Below are 14112 nucleotides of genomic sequence, written 5' to 3'. Positions count from 1 at the left end.
GTCAGCATCACCAGTTTTGTGGTTTTCCTTCTTTCTTCATTTTATTTGTTTCTAGGGCGTGACGGTCCCAATTCTGTATACTTCAACCCAATAGAGTGCTGCTGCTGTCGCTACTGCGTCAGACACAGCCAGGCATGGCCAAGCTGTTCGACGCCGCCGAAGGTAAGCCGCCTCTTGTTGCTTGGCAACTCAGCTCGGCGTCGAAACAAGAAACCAAAAATGCTCATTCGCACCATTTCGCGCGATAGTGGCCAAGCACAATACCCCAGATAGCTGCTGGGTTGTCCTGTACGGCAACGTCTACGATGTCACCAACTTTCTTACCTCCCACCCCGGCGGCTCCGACATTATCCTCAAGCTTGCAGGTCAAGATGCGACCGAGGACTATGATCCCGTCCATCCGCCCGGCACCCTCGAGGAGAATCTGGAGCCAGAGGCCAAGCTAGGCCAAGTCAACCCGGAAACTCTTCCAGAGCCGGGCGCTACCCCAGCCGCCGACGTGCCATCACGCGACTATCGCCCGCCACTCGAGTCGCTGCTGAATCTGGATGACATCGAGCAAGAGGCGACCAAGCGAATTTCCAGCAGAGCCTGGGCCTACTACTTTTCTGCCAGCGACGACTTGGTATCCAAAAAGCTCAACAACTCGGTATTTCGGGACATACTGCTGCGGCCGCGCACCTTTGTCGACTGCACGGAATGCGACTTGTCAACAACCTTGCTTGGTCACAGGGTCGGTGTTCCGTTCTTTGTTGCCCCGGCTGCGATGGCACGACTGGCGCATCCAGATGGTGAGCATGGCATCGCCAGAGCCGCTGCTCGCTTCAATGCCTTGCACGTCGTCTCCAATAATGCTTCCATGACCCCGGAACAAATCGTCAAAGACGCTCCCCCGGAACAGATTTTTGGCTGGCAGGTTTACGTTCAGAGCCAGCGGGACAAGAGCGAGGCCATGCTGAGACGCATCAATGCCATCAAGGACCGCTTCAAATTTGTTTGCCTGACCCTCGACGCTCCCGTCCCCGGCAAGCGTGAGTTGGACGAAAGGTCCAACTTTGAGGCGGGCAGCAACAATGCCAATGTTCAGGCGGCAGTTTCAAACAGCAGCCGTGATTCTCAGAGACAGAGACCCGGTGGCGGCGGCGTTGGCCAGCAGCTGTTCTTTGGGACTGCGTGCGATCTGACGTGGAAGACAACCCTGCCTTGGTTAGCACAGCATACCGACTTGCCCATTGTTCTCAAGGGGATCCAAACCCACGAAGATGCCTATTTGGCAGCTCAACATGCTCCCCAAGTCAAGGCCATCATCTTGTCTAATCACGGCGGGAGGGCCATGGACACTGCTCCTCCTGCTGTGCACACACTGCTCGAGATTCGCAAGTACTGCCCCGAGGTATACAGCAAGATTGAGGTCTGGGTGGACGGTGGCATCAAGAGAGGTACCGACATTGTCAAGGCTCTATGCCTCGGCGCGAAGGCAGTTGGTCTTGGACGGGCCCCTCTTTTTGGTCTGGGGGCAGGAGGCCAGGCGGGCGTAGAACGAACACTAGAAAGTAAGTGAGCGGAAGTGGCTTTCAAATGTGTGCGGGGGAGTATCAAGTCCCTTCTAACAAACTGGAATGGCTCTTGACGGGACATGTGAGGGGTCCGAGCGGTGTTTGTTGCTTTGCACGGATTCTCCCATCTTTTTGGCCTTGTCTTTTTCTGGTCCTTCTTGCTTCCATCTCTACCGAGGAGTCGTAAAACTAACGGCGACTTGTGAAACATAGTTCTCGAGGCCGAGACGGCCACATGCATGCGATTACTAGGAGTGCAGAAGATATCGGAGCTGGGGCCCAAATTCGTGAGTGCTTCTGAAGGGCAAACTCCAACCCGCCAACCCCGCCAAGTCCGTGCAATCCCCTTTGACGATTAGGTGACTAACAAAGGGGGCTGTTACTCCACGTTTCAGATCAACAGTCGACGTGTGGAGAGGGACATTTATGACGGGGAGCCGCGGCTGGACAAGCGGGGGCTGTGGACAAAGCCAAAGCTTTGAGTCCCAAGTCGCGAATCATTTTCCACCTTGCACACGCACACACGATACGGGCATATGAACAGTACAGTATGTATGTGTCGTCGTGTCGCAATAGGCGCAGAAGTTGAGATATTTTGATGCCACGTATTGATGACCTCGGCCGCTCGTGAAGATGAAAAGGTGGAACCAGTGGCCGGGACAATAAAATAAAAAAAGGCGTCACCTGGTCATTCGTCCTCCGTATCGAGTGCAGCCACCACCAAGAACAAGGGGCGAGACCGTGCCAAGCAGCAGCAGACCGATGGTCTTCTTTCCAACGGCGCAGCAAGCCAAGGGGACCACAGACTAACTAACCCCGGACCCAACGCCGCCCGTGTCATTGCGTTGTCGATGCGGGTTCCCGCAAGAGGCTGCATCCGGCCGAGATGGTTCTTTCGTCCAACGCGGCACGCTGATAACCTATACGCCGCTTACATGGCTCTGTGAAGAGTATCGCCGGGTTCCCTGCTCCGTCCGGCCTTCATGTACTCCCCGAGTTCCTGCGCTGCCCAGGTTGCCGGGCAACCAGCAACCAGAGTCAGTTGCGGCTGCGTTAAGTACATCAATCGACGCCGAGCCACATGGCGGCACTTGGCTCGTAAAGTCCACAACTCGCCGAGATACAGGTCGATGCGGCTGTGGCGACAAATGACCAATCAGGCCGCAGCAGCAGTTGGGGATGGGCTGTGACTTATTAGTCCCTTGGAGGTTGGAGGCAACATTGGAGGCGATCGTGGTGACGCCCCAGAACCCCAGGAGAAACGCGGTCTTTTTTCCCCCCCTCTAGAATGCCGTGGCAGCCCAAAGCTCTTCCAACGGAAAGTCTTGTTGCGTCGCGGTCGCGGTCGCTAGCGAGGAGTCGCCGCGTCTGGCTCGGCACTTTGTGGGAACAGAAAGAACCAGTTAGAATATTAGACCATCGTCGGCAGCCAGCCAAGGTTTCAGCTAGCAAAAGCAACAAGACGGAGCGTTTGACGGGGGCTCTTCCATATGTACATGGGACAGCTTGCTTTGGCGACACCATGGACAGCGCCGAGTTATTATAGCTAGAATGATGCCTGGTTGTCCTTGTGCCCGTCGACGCTTTTTGCTTGGGAAATGGGATTGGGTAACAGAGAAGCGAGCGGCTGGGATTGACCAGATGTGATGGTGGTGGTGCTCTCGTACGTACAGTAGTAACTACTACCAGCTACTACTATCAATATGAGGCCATCCAGTAACCACAACCACGCCATTGCCAGGGGCGTGACAACGACGCCCTGACAACTTCTACCATGCCAAGACGCATGGAGTGTGGCATCGTGAACCGCCATTGCAGGGCTTTTGTGGCCCGCAGAGTCCACAATTCGTCCGCAAAGGGAACCGGGGCCGCAAATGCCCCAGTAATGTAATCAAAAGCCTCGAGGCCATAGCCAACCAACTGGGGCGTCCTGATGGCAGCAGTACATCTTCCAGGGTTTGCAAAGTCTGGCATGGCATCACTGGCCACTTCAATGTTAATGTAGGTCGTCTCTTCGTCGTCGCAGTTGCGTGAAGTGCGAATATAAGAACGGGACAGCCCCTCTCTGGCGCGGGAGTCTCCATCGGCTCTGTCCATTGACCTCTCCATGTCCTGGGTAGGGCAACAAGCAGGGAAAGATAACTCCCCGAATACACGCTCCAGAACAGGCCATTCTGACTCGAAAATATTAATTGCGCTCCAACGGTGGGGGGATTTCATTAAAAGCTGCCGCCATGCTAATTGAGCCGCCGCTTGTTCGCGTAACCTGACGTGGCGGCTTTTTGTTTCGATTTCTTTTTTTTTCCTCCGTCGTAATTGCCTCTCTCTTGACCGCCACGCCAGGGCTCTATTCTTCACGACGTAGACTCGTCCATCTGTCAACTGTCTTCACGTGCTGCATTTCCGAACCATACGTGCTTCACAAGCAGCCGAGGGACAGGCAGGCTTAGCAGCCTTGGTGCTACCAACCCCTAGCAAGCAAGATGGATGACAGCAATGGCGCACACCCTCAGCCCTTGGCTAGTTTGCCTCCCCCGGTCGATACATCCGAATTAGGGACTGGGCGGTGGCGCGCTCCGAGGCTGTCGGATGGGTCGCCCGTGGAGGACAGCGAAAGTCTGGGGATGGCGTCGAATCTCCGGCGAGCCTGTTGATTACGGCGTAGTACCACGCCGTACTCCGTACTCCGTACCAGCTCAGGCATGGGCGTCCTTTTGGTGTCGACGCCCCCGGCTCGGCTCCACCGCTGGGCTGCAGCGAAGCGGATATGCATATCCATCGGCTCATTGCCAGGGGGTGACAGCGTGCGACCTTGGTTTGCGGCGTGAGAGCTTCGGGCCTCTACGATAGGCTGTGAGACGCTGCGGTTGTGACGGTAATGATGCGTCTGCAGTAGAAGGAAGATTGAAAAATACTTCCTTAGACGACATATTCTTGATGCACGGCCACCGTCGCCCACCCGATGATGCCGTCATGACTGTGTACGGAAATGCGTGCTAGACTTGGTCCGGTATCGTGAACTGCGAAGACGACCCCGTTTTGATGGCTGGTGATGTACGGACGCTGTCTTGTAGTTATCATACAACAACTATACCAGCGTGCGCGGTGCCGAATCGCATCTTAGCCCGCGTCTCAGCCCGTCGTGCATCCAATCCCAGGGCGCAGACGACGTCAAGCGGCCCATTGCAGATCCGTCGTCGTGCCCATCTTGGTTCTTGGTCCGGGGTTCACACCAACTTTCGTGGAGGCGCATGTTTTGGAGCAGAGAGAAACGAAACCATCCAAGCCAAAGGCAGATTGTCCCTCAGTCCTCAGTCGAAGACCAACCCCCGCCCCGCCCCTTTCCTCTGGCGCCTGTCTCCACTCGACAGCACCCACGCCCTCCCCCTCCCCAAGCCAGTCAGTCCTTCCTGCTCCGAAGTCAAGTAACACTTGGAGGCTGCACGCTACAGCAAGTACCTAGGTAAGTAGAAACCCACCTAGGCATTCTGTAGTCGATCTCCTCTCGGCCGCCGCTTCCATGTTCCATGTTCCATGTTCTTTCTACACACGCCCCCCTTCCAATATCCCAAATCCCCATCATGGCGAACCTCGACTTAGGACCAGCGCGCTAATCCGACCAAGACAACTCTCGACATCCATTTTGTACATGATATTTATCTTCCCCTCTCCTCCGCTCCGCTGCCCTCTGGTTTCCCGTTGCGTCGCCCTACTCCGTCGTCGTTGGCCAGCTTGTGCTCTACCTAGAGATTTTGACAAAGCATACCTTTTGCGACCATCCTCATTCGTTCCTCTTCTTTTCGCCTCTTCCATCCTCTGGTAAACTACAGAGAGTGTTTTGCCCTAAATTTCGACGCATCCGAAAGACCATTGGCGAAAATGTCCGACAAGCACGAGGTCACCCAGACCGAGAATGGTCCCGCTCGCCCCGGCAAGAAGGCTCTCCTCAAGAACCACTGCAAGCGATTCTGGTGGCTTCATCTCATCATCTTCCTGGTCGTTACTGCTGCCGTCATTGTCGTTGTGTGAGTATTTCATCTTGTCTTGCAACACATTGGCGGTTGGCGTCGCTTGGTCTTGTTATTGCTCAGGGGGTGTGTGCCACATGGGATGCGGACTCGGCAAGTTTACAGTATTTTCAAGGTTATTTGGTTTGCGGTGTTTGGTGCTCCTACTTTTTGTCGTATGACAAAAGTGCGGGATGCGGGATGCGGGATGCGGGACAGGAGCTTGCTGGCTGGGCACACGTCTTGCAATTCCATGCATGGCCCTTCTTTTCTTCCCTTCTCCATTGCCACATTGGTTTTTCATGCAAGGACCACGGGCTAATTCTTCAATCTCGGTTCGCAGCATCTTCGTTGGCGTCAAAAACATTGCTCAAGCTAAGATCAACGATGCCGACCTCAAGATTCAGGGCGTCAACATCCTCAACTCTGCCCCCAACAGGTTCCTCATGCAGATCAACTCTACTATCAGAACCGATGGCACCGTCAAGGCCGATATTGACCCCTTCGTCGGCAACCTTAGCCTCCGCGATGTGCCTGGCGCTAGACCATTTGTCAAACTCCAATTCCCCAGCACAAACGCCAACAAGTTCCAGACTGTCAACATCAGCCAGGAGGTTGATATTACCGACATGGAAGCCTTTGCTGAGTTCAACAGGGCCTTTTTCCAGAACGAGACGCTACGCGTTGCCATCAGCGGCAAGACCAAGGTTCAGCCTGCTGGTCTCTCCAAAAAGTACGACGTCGACTTCTACAAGGTCGTCACCTTCAAGGCCTTGAACAAGCTCAACGGCACCGCCCTCTCCGACATGAATGTCAGGGTCGGCACCGCTGAGGACGGCATTCCCAACTTCAACGCCACCGCCACCATCATGAACCCCTCATACTACACCATTGACATTGGCAACGCCAGCTTCAACAACTTTGCCGACAACCAACTCATCGGAAACCTCACCATCAACAACCTTGTCCTCAGGCCTGGCCAGAACGTCGTCCCCGTCTCTGCAATTCTCGACCAGACCGTCATCATCTCCGCTGCCTCCAAAAGGCCCTACTGCGAGACTGGCAAGATCGGCATCGAACTACAGGGCATGCACGTCCGCCAAGGTACCGAAGAGATCACCTGGCTCACCGACGCTCTCAGCAGCGCCAATCAGACCGTCGAGATCAGCCTGGCCGATACCTTCAGGGCCGCGGGTCTTAGTAACTTCCAGGCATCTTGTAGCTCATGAGGAACCTGGTCGACGTGGATTTTGTAATTTGGGTTTTTTTTTCTTTTCAATTTCGAAACTTCCACTTTATTGACAAGAAAGACGACGTAAACCGATTGCATGTTTGTTTTCCACATTGGTTGCTTGTCTACTGATCTTTTCGGTGGTTATCTCCGAGCCTATATTTACGTTCTCGACCTAACCGCACGGGACATATTTGTACAAATTCGACAGGGTGATGTCACTGGCTGAACTTGTTTGCTTCGCTGGTCGAAATACGATGGGACAGGACAAGACAGGCGTGAAGGGAAGTCAATGGGGTGGGAGGTTCTTGTTTTGGATGAGGCAGGAGGCGCATTGTGATTGATGATACCTCGATGCGGTTGTTACAATTAGCCGGCCAACGACGGCCAAAACCAGATTTAATTATGAATACCATATTGGGTATGCCCTGCACTCTTTCTCTTTTTTGTGCACGGTTCTTCTAGATGCTCCTGTAGCCTTGTTTCTTCACTCGCCACACGCTCGATATGTATCCCCCACGGAAGGAGCATGGAGTCAGTCATTGATAAGCCGGTCTTATTATTTCCATCCACCCTTCCTCTTTTCTCTTGAGATGCCTCCTCCCGTGATGGGCGAATGCACAGTGCCGCTCACAAACTCAATTGAACTCCTCCCGCCAGTCTTGTCCTCCCTCTCTTTTACCACTTCTTCTCTTGCCTTGCGCAGCTTGTCCCTGTGTGACCACTCCGGAAACCCGCTGGGGTCGTACAATTCCAGCGGCAAGGTAGTTTCGTACTGCGCGGTCCCGGACAAGTCTACAAAGGAGAGGAGTTTATCGGCGAGAGAAGGGTTGCGCAGCGCCGCAGACTGCTCGAGCTTGCCGTTGAAATGGGTGCCCTGGCGTTTGAGGCTGAGGAACTGCCGGAACTTGGACGTTGTTTGAGGAGGTGGCGAGCCTGGCGGGGAGGGGGGGATGTCGAAGTTTGCGACTGAAGGCAGGGTGAGGTCGTGGATGAGGCTGCGGGCTGCTGTGTACGGCGAGGATGGCGTGGATGTCCCCGACGGTTCAGGCAGGCCGGCGAGAATGGACTCTGGCGGTGGAAGGGATGGGCCGAGGGGTACAGGGCCGATGGTTTGTCTTTGTGGCAGGCTTGGGGATGACTCAGGTGGTTCTGGTCGAGTTGAAGGTGATTGAGGTGGTGGTGGTTGACTTGAAGCGGATTCCTTGACACCTTGGCCTTCATGAGCGTTCAATCCAGTCAACGGAATGGAGAATGAGTACCTTGCTCGAAGTTCTCTCTTGTGGCCTTTTCCAGTTTCATGTCCTTTGTGGGAGGTGATTTCAGCTCGTGTGTTAGATTGTGAGACTCAAACATGGTAGAAGTAGAAGAATATGGGATTACCTTGGGGGAAGAGGCATACGGGGAAGCATCTTCGTCTTCGTCGCTGCTGGCGTAGCCCACGAGCGCTGCCATGATGGTTTCCTTTTGAAAAAAAATTAAAAATTAAAAAAAAACCTAACAAAAAAGGTAATGGTCCAGGAGTGATGGAATAAATGAGAAACTATTTAAAAAACTTGAGTTCGGGGTATAGTCGTGATCTGAGATGAATGAGAACCGTTTTCGAATGCCGAGTCTTCGACGGGTTTGGTACATACAGGCAAGCCACCATTGATTGGCACGGCAAAACCGCGGTGCCAGGCCCCTCAAAGTCTCGGCGCCCCCCCCCAAACCCTCCCTCTTCCTTCACCGTCTGGCTGACCACGCGCAGCCATTCGGCCATTTGCTTTGGCAACATTTGATACTTGCTAGCTGATTTACTCTTTTCATTCGCCCCAAGCAACAGCAAAGGAACAGCGCTTCAGTTCACTTAGTCCCCCGTGGCCAAAGTCGGGTGGAGCTTTGTGCCAGCGTCGTCCTTGGGAACTCCCCTCCGAAGAACCAGATTACAACCACAAAACAAAGTACTACTCACCAACCTAGATTCTTCCTGAGCTTGCGAGGCCGCCATGGCTCGGCCGAGAGACTCGCGCTCACCAAGTCCTGTAGGCAGTCAATACAGCTCACGCCGACACCGTAAAGATGACGATAGGCGGGATAGAGATCGTCGAGATGACGGCAGTGACTACCGCCGGCGCTCGAGATCGCGCAGCAATGATGTGAGAAGAGTTGGTTTCCATAGACCTATTGACCTATATTCTGACGTCCTTGTCAACAAGCAGATCCGGTATCAGGACCGCGGTGGCCGTGACCGCGATCGCGACTCATACCGCCGCCGGGAACGGTCTGTAGATCGACGCGATGATGACTTTTACCGCAGAGGAGCTCGGGACCACCGTGACAGAGAGAGACGCAGGTCGCGTGATCGATTTAATGACAGGCCTCGTTCCCCTCCACGCAGACGAAACCGCAGTCGTGACGATGGTAGAGATCAGAGGAGGCGGCCCGATTCCCGCGATGGAGGTCGCGGTCGCCGTGATGGCGCTGTTGACACTCACAACCGTGGCGGCCGCACCGATAGTCGAATTCGCAAGTCGCTCCTTTCTGATGGCGGCAAGCCTGAAGTCAACCAGGCGAAAAACAAGGTGTCCACTCCTCAATCCGATGCCGACAAGAAGGCTGAGCGACTAGCGAAGCTAGAGGCGTGGAAGAAGAAGAAGGAGAGCGAAAGCCAGAAGCAGAAAGAGGTGAATCCCAGTCAGACCAGAAGCCTACTGGCTGAAATGGACATGAAGGCCATGGGACTTTCATCGTCTGCTGGCTCGCCTGGTGTTTCATCCGTCGCCTCACCAGTGGCGATGAATGAATCTGGCAATGCATCCCCTGCTGTTCCCTATGCCGGCAAGTTCGATCCCAAGACCATTGCCAAAAAATCTGCTGCATCGAGAACGCATGACGTTTCAAAGTCTGTGTTGGGCTCACTTGATGTCCAGCAAGAGCAGCTGGCTGCGCCCGTCAAACAGAAACCTATTGGTGAGTGCAAGTCCTTCATGATAGCCGACGAATTGAGCCTTGTTGCTAATGCCTGTCAAAAAGCTTCCGCCTTGCCCGCCAACAGGGTAAAGACGAGTGCATTTGGGTTCGGAAAGTCCCATGCGGACACGGACAAGCTCCCCGCAAAGCGCAAACTCGATCTTGACGAAGAGGATACCACCAAGCGAACGCTTACCAAGCTGCCCGCTTTGCCCATTGAAACTGACGATACTCCCTATGCTGATCAGGATGAGGACGACGACTCGGAAGGGGATAATTTCGCTGAGAATGAAGAAGAGGCTGCTGCTGCGGCACGTGCCGCGCACGAGAGGCGACTGCAGGCGGAGAACCAGACGGAGAATCAGACGGACAACCAGATGGACAACCAGACGGACAACCAGATGGACAACCAGATGGACGACCAGATGGACAATCAGACGGACAACCAGATGGACAACCAGACGGACAACCAGATGGACAACCAGACGGACAACCAGACGGACAACCAGACGGACAACCAGACGGACAATCAGACGGACAACCAGGCGGGCAATCAACCTGAACCCCAATCCGGTGAGCCCATGGAGGAAGTTACCAGAGAAGACAATCCGCAACTCGATGCAGAGCCAAACGGCGCACAAGTTACCAATGGTGCTGTTGTGGGAGAAGAAGAAGCCGCCCCGGAACAAAATATGGATGTGGACGACAAGGAGGATGTTGACCCCCTGGATGTCTTCATGGCCGACCTGAAGCAGACGGAATCAAAGACTGTCAAACCTGTGGTTGCTGCGAAGAAGACTCAGGAGCCGGAAGCCTACTTCAGCGATGACGAGTACAACTTTGATTCGGAGCAGAAAGGAGATGCCGATATTCTTGCTATTGCAAACAAACGCAGGAAGAAGGATATCCCCGCGGTGGACTACAGTAAGATTGATTTGGTGCCAGTTCGCAAAAACTTTTGGGTTGAGCCGGCTGAGTTGAGCGCCCTTACCGAGGAAGAGCTGACAGATTTGCGTCTGGAGCTCGACGGTATCAAGGTCAATGGCAAAGACGTGCCCAAACCGGTCCAGAAATGGGCCCAGTGCGGCCTCACGCGCCAGACCTTGGATGTTATCGACAATTTGGGCTATGAAAAGCCAACGACTATTCAGATGCAAGCGATCCCCACGCTCATGTCTGGGCGAGATGTCGTTGGCGTGGCCAAGACTGGTTCTGGCAAAACCGTCGCGTTTCTGCTCCCCATGTTCCGCCACATCATGGACCAGCCACCCATCAAGGACACTGATGGTCCCATTGGCTTGATCATGACCCCGACTCGTGAATTGGCCACGCAGATCCACAGGGACTGCAAGCCGTTCTTGAAGAGCATGGGACTGCGTGCCGTCTGCGCGTATGGAGGTGCGCCAATCCGAGATCAGATTGCAGAATTAAAGCGTGGCGCTGAGATTATTGTTTGCACCCCCGGCCGAATGATCGATTTGCTTGCCGCAAATCAGGGCCGTGTGACGAACTTGCGGAGAGTAACTTACGTGGTGTTGGATGAAGCAGATCGAATGTTTGATATGGGGTTCGAGCCTCAGGTCATGAAGATCTTTGCTGGAATGCGTCCTGACAAGCAAACAATCCTCTTCTCGGCAACAATGCCTCGAATCATCGACTCGCTGACCAAGAAAGTCCTAAAGAGCCCTGTTGAAATTACTGTTGGTGGTCGCAGTGTCGTAGCCAAGGAGATTGAGCAAATTGTGGAAGTCCGTGAGGAAAATACCAAGTTCCTCCGCGTCCTCGAGCTCCTGGGCGAGCTTTACGATCGAGACGAGGATGCCCGCGCATTGATTTTTGTGGACCGGCAGGAAAAGGCTGACGACTTGCTCAAGGAGCTCATGGTCAAGGGCTATCCTTGCATGTCCATTCATGGAGGCAAGGATCAAGTGGACCGCGACTCAACGATATCTGATTTCAAAAAGGGCGTCGTGCCCCTGCTTGTTGCTACATCAGTCGCCGCTCGAGGTCTCGATGTGAAGCAGTTGAAGCTTGTCATCAATTACGATGCGCCAAATCATCTCGAGGACTATGTCCACCGTGCGGGCCGAACCGGGCGCGCCGGTAACACGGGTGTCGCAGTTACGTTTGTCACGCCGGATCAGGAAAATTGCGCTCCCGGTATTGCCAAGGCCCTGGAGCAGAGCGAACAGCCTGTGCCGGAGCGCCTCAACGAGATGAGAAGGGCACATCGCGAAAAGGTCAAGTCCGGCAAGGCCAAGGACTCGTCTGGGTTTGGTGGCAAAGGTCTCGATCGTCTTGACCAGGAACGAGAAGCCGCTCGTCTCAGAGAGCGTAGGACGCACAAGGCCGAGGGCGAAGAGGAGGAAGAAAAAGAGGACAAGGAAGAAGAGAACAAAAAGGCTGAGAAGGCTCTGGACGCCATCCGAGCAGCTGCGTCGGGTGTACAGGCCCGGGACGCGTCGAAGCCCGCGGCAGACGGGCAAAAGGGTGGCGATAATACCGCTACTGGCGGCGCGGACAAGACCAAAGACGCACTTGACAAGGTCAGCTCAGCAGTCAGCGCCATCAATAGCCGTCTGGGCAAGGCAGGCCAGCTCCGATCCGGTCAGCCGATCGACAACAAAGGACCTGACGCTGGCGCATTCCATGCGACTCTCGAAATCAACGACTTTCCCCAAAAGGCCAGGTGGGCCGTCACGAACAGGACCAATGTTGCCAAGATTCTGGATTCCACCGGAACATCCATCACGACCAAGGGCAGCTTCTACCCTCCCGGCAAGGAGGTACCCCCCAATGCGGACCCGAAGCTTTATATTCTCATTGAAGGTGACACGGAAGTAGCTGTCGGGGCGGCGCTTCAGGAAATGACGAGATTGCTGAGGGAAGGGACTATTGCGGCGGCCGACGCGGATAGCAGAGCGCCAGCGAGCGGTCGTTACACTGTCAGTTAGGGAAGCGAAATAAAAAAAGAATGTTCCATGGGCCAAGGATGGTGGCGAGAGATTCTATGCTATGTTGGTTGAGATATATATGTGCACGGTTGATTGGAGCTAGGAGTTTGCATGGAAAGAAAGTTTTGTGGTAAATGCCAGCGCCAGTCCCCTCAAGTAGAGTACAAACAATGTCAGCGCTGATTCACTGTTTCGTCTCCAAGTAAATTGAAAATAAAATAAAAAGGTTCAATTGATACAAAATCAAATGGCTGATGAAATGCTAAAGAGTGCTCATCCGCTGCATGGGAACATGGCGCCGTACTCCAGAAGACACGACGTATGTACACTGTATTTGGACGCGGTCAACTCTAAACTCCCCCTTCTTCTTCTTCTTCTTCTTCTTCCCCTTCCTCTCCTTTGTGCGTGCATGTCTATACGCCTCGCCCTCCACAAATTCCACACAACTCCGGCCGGGGGCGCGTCATGAAGGCGTTTGTCCTAGTTATACGTTAAAGTGTCGTTATTCGCAATCTCCCTCCGCCGCTGCTCCTCGGCGCTGGCTTGCTTGAGGGTATCTGCTCGTGACTGCCTCTTCTGCGCGGACAACTGGCTTTGTAGCTTGCCGCCTGGTTTGTTGGATGCTTTTGCTCTGGCCTACATTATTGGGTGAGCCTCGATACGTATAGATGGCTTGTATACGCGCGTGTGTACGGTGTGCGTATGTACGTATGTACGTATGTATGTATGTGTGTATGTGTGTATCTGTGTATGTATGTGTGTGTGTGTGTGTGTGTGTGTGTGTGTGTGTGTGTGTGTGTGTGCATGCAGAAACGTACCTCTGCTGCCTCGGCGGCCTTCCTCCGCGCATCACCCACGTCCCCAGATGAAGTTGTCGCTTCGGCAGGGCCGTTGCCCAGTGTTCGCGGGGGGCCGCCGACTTTTCTGGGGACGGTGGACTTTTGCGGTGCGGCGGGCGCGGAGCCGAGGACGCGGCCGGGCGGCGAGGCGTCTGGTTCTTCCTTGCCGCAGATGTTGCCCATTGTGAACGGTTCTTGGGGCGCCGGACGGCTGGGTTTGCGTCGAGAACGGGGCGGCGAGCGGAGCGCAGGCGGGAAGCTGGTGCTTGCGAGGGCGAGGGTGCGTTTGTTGGTGGTGACGGTGACTCGAGGCTCTTCCCCGCCGCCTCTCACTCAGGTCGACCGACGTAAGAGTGAGGAGTGAGTCGACCTGGCCGTGGATCACAATGTGGGGCCGTTGGCCGTTGGCGGTTGGCGGTTGGTCGTCACCGTCAGCGTCACCGGCGTCCTACCCGGAACCTCAACCGCCCCCCCTCCGCCTCCGCCTCCGAGGTTGGACAGCAGGCAATGGCTTGTCGGTCGGTCTCCGTTTTCTGTAGTTTTGGGCCATGTTTGCAGGGGCGGCGGCGCCAT

General features: G+C 54.7%; 5 protein-coding genes across 5 annotated transcripts; 3 read left to right on the top strand and 2 right to left on the bottom strand.

Moving 5' to 3' along the window:
• Window positions 1–134: 134 nt before the first annotated feature.
• On the top strand, window positions 135–1915 carry MAM_01832 (mitochondrial cytochrome b2; the record flags this gene model as incomplete). Its single annotated transcript, XM_040820631.1, has 3 exons — window positions 135–162; window positions 249–1553; window positions 1770–1915. The coding sequence occupies 3 exons, from the start codon at window positions 135–137 to the stop codon at window positions 1913–1915; spliced, it is 1479 nt and encodes a 492-aa protein (XP_040680974.1).
• Window positions 1916–5435: 3520 nt separating this feature from the next.
• MAM_01831 (uncharacterized protein) lies at window positions 5436–6792 on the top strand (the record flags this gene model as incomplete). Its single annotated transcript, XM_040820630.1, has 2 exons — window positions 5436–5581; window positions 5907–6792. 2 exons carry the CDS (start codon window positions 5436–5438, stop codon window positions 6790–6792), a joined length of 1032 nt encoding a protein of 343 aa, XP_040680973.1.
• Window positions 6793–7353: 561 nt separating this feature from the next.
• MAM_01830 (HCNGP-like protein) lies at window positions 7354–8249 on the bottom strand (the record flags this gene model as incomplete). The annotated part of the gene is made up of 2 exons (XM_040820629.1): window positions 7354–8012; window positions 8057–8249. 2 exons carry the CDS (start codon window positions 8247–8249, stop codon window positions 7354–7356), a joined length of 852 nt encoding a protein of 283 aa, XP_040680972.1.
• Window positions 8250–8782: 533 nt separating this feature from the next.
• MAM_01829 (DEAD-like helicase) lies at window positions 8783–12700 on the top strand (the record flags this gene model as incomplete). Its single annotated transcript, XM_040820628.1, has 1 exon — window positions 8783–12700. One exon carries the CDS (start codon window positions 8783–8785, stop codon window positions 12698–12700), a length of 3918 nt encoding a protein of 1305 aa, XP_040680971.1.
• Window positions 12701–13180: 480 nt separating this feature from the next.
• MAM_01828 (uncharacterized protein) lies at window positions 13181–13722 on the bottom strand (the record flags this gene model as incomplete). Its single annotated transcript, XM_040820627.1, has 2 exons — window positions 13181–13336; window positions 13519–13722. 2 exons carry the CDS (start codon window positions 13720–13722, stop codon window positions 13181–13183), a joined length of 360 nt encoding a protein of 119 aa, XP_040680970.1.
• Between the last annotated feature and the right edge of the window lie 390 nt (window positions 13723–14112).

This window comes from Metarhizium album (assembly GCF_000804445.1).
Source record: "Metarhizium album ARSEF 1941 chromosome Unknown scaffold_3, whole genome shotgun sequence".
NCBI lineage: Eukaryota > Fungi > Ascomycota > Sordariomycetes > Hypocreales > Clavicipitaceae > Metarhizium > Metarhizium album.
Note: the sequence above shows the minus strand (reverse complement) of the source record. Positions and strands in the feature narration are given on the sequence as shown.